The sequence below is a fragment of the Manduca sexta genome, unplaced genomic scaffold, assembly GCF_014839805.1.
Source record: "Manduca sexta isolate Smith_Timp_Sample1 unplaced genomic scaffold, JHU_Msex_v1.0 HiC_scaffold_832, whole genome shotgun sequence".
Taxonomy (NCBI): Eukaryota; Metazoa; Arthropoda; class Insecta; order Lepidoptera; family Sphingidae; genus Manduca; species Manduca sexta.
This window is the reverse complement of record NW_023595664.1, coordinates 4686-13041: the sequence shown is the minus strand read 5'-3', so window position 1 is coordinate 13041 and position 8356 is coordinate 4686. Positions and strand designations below refer to the sequence as shown.

The following is an 8356-nucleotide window of genomic DNA, read 5'->3' as shown; positions in this document are numbered from 1 at the left end:
TCTAGACTGAATGCTATTTTTCGGTTTGACTTTGGAGAGCGAATGACGGACGAGCGAGTGGGAGCGATTCAGTCAGTCAGTCATTTCATTTGTATTGTAATGGCGAAGCGATCTGTCGTGCGGATGAGAAAGTAATTTACATTGAAGAACCGAAATTAACGTTACTGCAGTTTGTTAAAATATAGACAAATTGAAACTGCCTCGTATTCCGGCATCGTAAAGTGTCACGTGTACATAAAAATCAAAGTATTTACAAGTTACGAACGGCTGTGAATAGCAATGAACATTTTCTTGCATATGTGCAGTGAATAAAGAATTACAATCCTCACGGTTGTTCGTGGTGCATAAGTTTACCGGGCGTGGATCAGCTGTCATGTATTAATTGATTTATTTCGTCTAAACGTTCTGTGTTGTCATAAATCATAACCTCAATCGAGTCTCTTTGTGAATACGTCGAACTGTACTCAACGCCTGGTGCGACATCTAATACGCAAGTTTAATTTATTAATCATATATGATTCAACGGGAGTATCAAATGAACAACGGGTTTAGTACAGGAGAAGAAGATTCTAGAGGTAATTCAGACCAAATATGTTGCCTTGTGGATGACGGTGATCGGTGCAGACGGTCAGCGGGCAACGCTTCGTACAGCAAGCGCATACAGAAGACTGTCGCACTCAGGAGGCTCAAACTTAATATCGACGGTCAGGTATGTACTGACGTTGTTTATGTCCCCATTGACATTCACAAAACATTTCGGTAGCTACGTGAACCACGCACTGAGCACACACAATTACACTTTCTTCCATCTCTAAATATGGCATTTATGAAAATAAAAAGTATATTGACATGCTTAATATATTGAGTTTTTTGCTTTCCTATTCCAGGCTAGGCACACATACATCTGTGACTTCCATAAGGCGATGATACAGTGTGCTAGGACGAAACAGAGAAGGCCTAAAGACTCTGAGGATGATAGCAATGAAGCTGAGATGGACTCCCCTGAAGTGGATTGGTTTCAGCTGCAGGTGAACACCCTGAGGAGGTACAAGAGGCATTACAAGGTGTCCACCAGGCCAGGACTGAACAAGGCTCAATTAGCTGATGTGAGTACATAAGATTATCTCCAATATGTTACATGTTACATAAAAAAAATAATTCAAAACATATTCAGGAACAAATAAAAATAAGAATCAATTATCTTATACATAGCTTTAATTTACAAAAATATTTTTTTTCTTTTTAACTAACACATTCTGAATATGATTACAGGCTATCCAGAAACACTTCAAGTCATTGCCAGTCAATGAGAAAGAGATCATGACTTACTTCATCTATATGGTGAAAACAAATGGCAACAAATTAGATCAGAAGAATGGAATGAACTCAGACTCTGTGTAAATAAATTATGTGTTTGTGACTCTCATGTATAGAATATGAAGTGTGTAGTGTCAATATAGCATAAGAGATAACTGCCATGTTTGGTGGTGCATTCTTTTTCAATCTGCATTCTACAATGACACAATTATAGATATATAGATTGAGAATCTACATGAGTGATTTTGAAGTATATTACTTCATGCCAAATAAAGATAACAGAATGCAATGAATTTTGAGAATGTTGTGGACTGTATAAATGATCTTTCACTTAGTTGTGCTGCAAGTGTCCCTTAGTTTTGACGGAGTACTATTTATTTCCTCTTAGACTAAGTAGAGATTTTTTGTTGTATAAAAATGCAGTGTCAAGATATAATGATTGTTATTTGATGAGGGATATGCAATGCTAATATAATATTGTTAAGGGAGATTATAATAACAGCAAATTGAAATGTAAATTTATTACATTTTATTTAACAGATTATGTTGTATTATTATCAGTCTTCCTCTGATTCTGATGATATTTCTATCCACTTTGATGATCCTTTCTTTGACACCACCTCAGCCGTATGTGGGAGTGATGATATTACTGCAATTAAAAATAATAATTAGTATATACACATGGTATCCAACCTAATGTATTTTTTATTAATTTATGTTGTTATGTCTGCATTTTATACTGATATCAACATAGACCACACAAGTTATAATAAAGGCTTATACCTACATATATGTCTTGTCCATGGCAGAGTTGGAAAAAGAAAAAATATTGCAAATTAATTCAATACCAATTAATTAAATATATAAATTATCTTATTGTAAATTCTTATAATAAAATCCCCATGAAAAATCATACAGGAAGGACAATTGAACAATAATATTATGATGTAATATTAATACTGAGATTTATATGTGTCACACATTTTCTGAAAAAGGAATCATGCATAAAAGCAGTTCACAGAAGTCTGAAACATCTAGTTGGATATATTATATGTCCTATTTTATGCTTGTAGTAACGGACATTCTTTTTATTCAGAATAAAATATATAATCAAAGTTTGAACCAGATTATCTGTGCAAGGTTTTTAAACTTCATTTTAGAGTTGTGATTTATAAATCTAAAAGTTTATGATGAGCTTTGCCTATATCTTGTGAGAAGTATAACACTGAACAGATATTGATAGGCACTTCTTATCTCAGAAAAGCACAGAAATGGATTATGATTCTAAGAAAGTTATTCATTCAGATAGAGCCACAAGATACATTTAGTTTATCTTTATGCCTCATCACAGTAATATGGATTCGGAAGTTCGTAAAATGTTTGCGATGTTTAGATGTTTGTCAGAAGTAAACACAGAAACCGCTGAACAGATTTGATGAAATTTGGCACAAATGGGTAGACAATGTCGTGCATTAACTCACAGGCTACATTTTACCCCGGTAATTTGTTTCAATAGGTAATACTGGCATTTTAAATATATCTTTTTAAATAGATGGCGCTGTTGTTTTCGAATTGGCGCTATGAACAGTGTTTGAGGGACTTTTATAGCGAGTAGTAAGTTGTAGAAAGGCTTTTCACGCAGACGAAGCCGCGAGCAACACTCCATAAAACATTAATTGAATTTTTTTTTATTTAATTTTATTTTGAGTCTAGTAAGCCAAACAATATAGTGCATAAGGTTAGGGATATTTATTTTGAATTCCCTTATCACTAAAGCAATATATATTTTTTTAAATATTTTCCCTAACAATATTAATTTTATGACACTGTTGATTAGACATATAATCGTACAATCCCTTAGTACCAGCTTGACACTAGAGAAACATACTGTATGAAAAATCATTGTCTTGTCATAATTTTGTTTATATTATCATAGTCCAATAAATAGCATGTTTCAAGTTCTTAGAAAATAGAGACAATATAGCAGATGTTAAGACATAAGTTTTATCTGTCATTAAAATTAAACTTTAAAAATATCTATACTATTATATAAAACTGAAGAGTTTGTTTGTTTGTTTGAACGCGCTAATCTCAGGAACTACCAGTCCAAACTGAAAAATTCTTTTTGCGTTGGATAGCCCTTTGTTCGTGGAGTGCTATAGGCTATATATCATCACGCTATACCCAATAGGAGCGGAGCAGTAATGGCTAATCTCAGGAACTACCGGTCCAAACTGAAAAAATCTTTTTGCATTGGATAGCCCTTTATTCGTAGAGTGCTATAGGCTATATATCATCACGCTATACCCAATAGGAGCGGAGCAGTAATGGCTAATCTCAGGAACTACCGGTCCAAACTGAAGAATTCTTTTTGCGTTGGATAGCCCTTTGTTCGTGGAGTGCTATAGGCTATATATCATCACGCTATACCCAATAGGAGCGGAGCAGTAATGGCTAATCTCAGGAACTACCGGTCCAAACTGAAAAATTCTTTTTGCGTTGGATAGCCCTTTGTTCGTGGATTGCTATAGGCTATATATCATCACGCTATACCAAATAGGAGCGGAGCCGTAATGGTTAATCTCAGGAACTACCGGTCCAAACTGAAAAATTCTTTTTGCGTTGTATAGCCCTTTGTTCGTGGAGTGCTCTAAGTTATATATCATCACGCTATGACCAATAGGAGCGGAGCAGTAATGGCTAATCTCAGGAACTACCAGTTTGAACTGAAAAAATCGTTTTGTGTTGGATAGCCCTTTATTTGTGGGGTCACGCTATGACCAATAGGAGCGGAGCAGTAATGAAACATGTTGCAAATACGGGTACAATTTATTAGTTTTGAGAGCTTCCGTTGCGTGCGCTACGTAAACGGTTAAAGTTATGCAACAATGATGTATGACGGGATTGTTCCACTTAAAAGTTCTAAAAATATATTATAAAACAAAGTCTCCCGCTGCATCCGTCTGCCTGAACGTCTTAAACTCAAAAACTACCCAACGTATTAAGATGAAATTTGGTATGGAGACAGTTTGAGACCCTGCGAAGAACATAGGCTCCCGGGAAACTACTACTTTTATAATGGAAAACTTTAGCCTGAAAAACTTAAAACGCGGGCGGAGCCGCGAGCAAAAGCTAGTAATTTAATATATGTAAAATAATATTGGAGGGCAAATGCATTATTGTAGAGTAAATCTCGCAAGTTAGGAGTGCAGTTCATTTTGATTAAATTTATAAATAAATATGTTTTGCCCATAATAATAACCAATGAATGTTCCATTAGTTCAAAAACAAAAGGTAATGATTACATATTTGTATCCAACTGTATATAAAACGAATTTAAGGTTTTAAAACAAAAAAATTATCAACCATAAAACTTTTTACATTTCCCTATTACAATGTTTTTGGTCTAGTACAAACATCTTGAATTTTCGTTAAGAAACTTGTAAATGAATATTTTTATTTCTTTTATATTTGAAAATGTCAACTCACCATCATATTTGCTACACTCTTCATCATCTATTGATTCTGCATCATCATCATCCGACATAGTTTCATCATTTTTACTTAGATCATCGACATTGTAATTCTTAAGGCGGATATTTAAATCCTTTTTGCTAAGCGCCAGCATGTGTTCAGTCGTTATTGTATCTGCAAAATTGATCTTAGCCCTTTTCTGTCTGTAAAATTTTTCATAAAATTTACATATGAGAGTTTATTAGCGTAGTTTCATGGACATTAGACATTTTTGATTTAATGTGAGAATGCAGGAATACACAGGAATTTTGTGAGATTGTAAATAGCGCCCACTATAATATCTATGTTAGAAATGACTAACTGCGCATGTGATTCTAGCATCCATTCATAAATTTACTTTAGAATGTTTAATTTACGAGAATCAATTTTGAATAAGCTTTTAATAATGTTTTAAAAAATAAACAGTATTTCTCCCAATAAATAAAAAATCATTTCAGATTTAAATTGGTTAATATACATATAAATTTATAAATGTTTATTGTACATAAATATTATTTACCTCAAGTTATCATCAGAGGCAATAGCTTTTTTCACAATATCAACATAGTCCTTGCATTTTTCAGCTGCTTGAGTGATGGCTTTATGAACAATTTTAGAGTTGAATATTGCAGATCCTGTAAGATCCAATAGGCATACTTCTTTGTATTGATTCATGCCAACTACAAGCAATCCTCCTGCAGTGAATACTCCTTCTTCTGTGTTGCTGATGCACACAGATTCCTCAATAAAGTTAGGGTCTGATAGTAAAATACTGAAATCAGATAACAGTAATCATTAATATGACACAAAATGTAGGCCTTTTGTAATTTTTGAGCTTATTTTTAAGAATGTACATAAAGCTTATCTCAAATTATAACACCTATATTTGTCATATAGAATTAAATCCACATTGTGTAGGTAAAATTAATAACTTCTTAACATAGTTTTATTAAAGTGCAAATTTATTAGGACATTATTTTTTTAAAGTGCCCAACAAAATACTTATATTAATATCATACTCACTCTCCATTGTATATTGAGTATGTAGTACACACTGGATAATGATAGAGCACAGTAGGTATTGGATCCTTCTCACTGAGTGTATGAAAGATAATACTATCACCACTGCGAGTGAAGTCAGGCCGCCTGAAGTGAGCCAGAGAAGTGAGAGATGCAATACTGGCACATTCAATTACATTACCATCATGGTTTAATACTTTTATGTCCACTCTCAGTGACCACACCTGGAATTATTAATTAATTTTATTGAGTTTCAAGTTTTATTTTTGTGTTCATTGATTATGAAAAAATGCCTCAATATCAATCAATTAATAATAATTTTATTTTATACTACAGATATTATAAGTATAGATAAGGCAACAAATATTTCAGGCCCCATAAATATTATAAACTAGCTTTTGCTCGCGGCTTCGCCCGCGTGAAGGTGTTTTCAGGATAAAATTCCACTGTTTGATAAAAGTCTTGCTACATATTTTCCCGGTACTTATAGGTTCAAACTAATTTTATCCCCAATCTATAATTTCAGTTCAATCAGTCGAAAATCTAAGAACATTTATACAAACTTTCATCCCTATTTTATCCTTAAGGGTAGAATTTATCAAAATCCTTTCTTAGGGATGCCTACGTCATAGTAGCTTTATGCATGTAAAGTCTTAGCCCGATCCGTCCAATGGTTTGGGCTGTTCCTTGATATATCACTGTCAGTCACCTTTGAGTTATATATTATATTAACAACTGAAGTTAGCTAAAATTGAGTTTCTCGAAGCCGACCACTATTTATGTACTATGTATTTTGAGACTATGCAATTTTGTCGCGTTCGCGTTTCACTTTCACTTTTGTTGAGTTTCAGAACGCGATATTAGATCCTCCAACGCGCACGCGAATTTGAACTTTATGCAGCGGTAATAAATTACAAATTGACTCTACGTATTAGTTAGAAAACGTTTGTATGGGAAATAGAAAAATGCTGTTTTGAGGATTTTCCCGGCAATTATTCGAATTTTTCTCACCTTTTAAATCTTCCCTAGACCTCCACGAATAATTCAAGACCAAGATAAGATAAATCCGTTCAGCCGTTCTCGAGTTTTAGCGAGACTAACGAACAGCAATTGATTTTTATATATATAGATGAAAACCTGCATATTTTATCATTTGAATCTTCCACAAGCCCAATTCTTTTTACGGCTGGTGAAGATAACAGCTGGTTCTACACACTCATATACCAACCCCTTCTCTCAAAATAACAGAAATTTTCATACAATAAATGTACCCCCTATTGATAGATGTTTTTATTACTTTTATTGAAATACAATATTATCCAATTACAATGGCCCTATGGCCATGCACTGCAAGGCTGCCATGCACTCAGAAACAGACTTATTATCACAGCTTTGCTCCGTCCTTAGATTAAAAACGTCTATGAATAAGGGAGATAGAATATTAAAATGACATTTCCATAGAATAATAACATATTAGAAGAATGCCCCCCACCTTTTCCTCCACAACAATACACAGTGACTCCAGATCAATACATTTTGAGTCTTTGTAGCACTTTTCCAGCAATCTGTTTAAGTAAACAGAGAGGTCTGTCTGACGGTTGGCTTCAAAGTGTGGGGGCGGCCATGGGTCCAATCTCCACATTTACATACAAAATACCCTCATTAGGCCTTATTTGTTTTGGTTGTGTCACTTCACATGTTACTTGTGAGAGAACTCTGAAATGTAAGGGTTAAATATCAGTTGAGTCCAAGCTTTAAAAGAATGGCATCCATCTAGGAGCCTTACAGCTAAGATCTGGTGCTTTAGGTCACACAGAATTGCTTTGAAGCCAGTACTGTAATTAGACAAAATTAAACTTGCTTATATTAGGTAATATTTGTTGATATCTCTTTTAAATATTTATTATATTTTGTTTAATTACATAAATCTGGTATGAATTAATGTTTCTCCCACATTGTTGTTATTTTTATTCTAAACATGTTATACAAATAATCATGATCTCCGTTTCCAAAAAAGATCGCCACAAAACACACAATTCCCAACTATTTTTTACGTAGAATTAGACTTATGTTGAAATTAGTTTTTTATTAAGACTTAGCAAATTATGCCAATTTCTTTAACACATTACATATAATTTCGAAGTGAGATACAAAATTGTGTATTTAATTCTGAATCACGATTAAATTTTGTTGAGAATTATATATTCCAGTATATTTTGTTAAAATTATTGGCAGTATTTACCAACTTCAAGTATGTTTATTCCTTCCACTTACTTTGTTTCTCCCAATGATACAATGCAACTGCCGTAATCAGAACCGAAAGATATGTTGAGGTTTCTAGATTCATTATAAGTCCTGCCGTCTAAACGCTAAAATTAGAAGAATAAAAGAATTACAAGTTTATCATGATTTTTACAATCCATGCTATAGAATTACTTACATGGCCCTCAGAGACAATTTTTTGTATAAAATTCTTCTCACAACTTGATAAAAATATATCTCGCAT

General features: G+C 33.5%; 1 protein-coding gene and 1 pseudogene across 1 annotated transcript; one reads left to right on the top strand and one right to left on the bottom strand.

Moving 5' to 3' along the window:
- Positions 1-123: 123 nt before the first annotated feature.
- Positions 124-1858, top strand: LOC119193640 (histone deacetylase complex subunit SAP30 homolog). Its single transcript, XM_037447275.1, has 3 exons — positions 124-709; positions 888-1106; positions 1273-1858. Exons 1-3 carry the CDS (start codon positions 515-517, stop codon positions 1399-1401), a joined length of 543 nt encoding a protein of 180 aa, XP_037303172.1. The 5' UTR covers positions 124-514; the 3' UTR covers positions 1402-1858.
- Positions 1824-8356, bottom strand: LOC119188579 (annotated as a pseudogene).

Bases quoted from the DNA above. Each gene is read 5' to 3' on its own strand.
- LOC119193640 (XM_037447275.1), top strand. From the start codon at position 515: ATGATTCAACGGGAGTATCAAATGAACAACGGGTTTAGTACAGGAGAA. The intron at 710-887 runs GTATGTACTGAC...TTCCTATTCCAG, and splicing joins AACTTAATATCGACGGTCAG to GCTAGGCACACATACATCTG. The intron at 1,107-1,272 runs GTGAGTACATAA...ATATGATTACAG, and splicing joins ACAAGGCTCAATTAGCTGAT to GCTATCCAGAAACACTTCAA.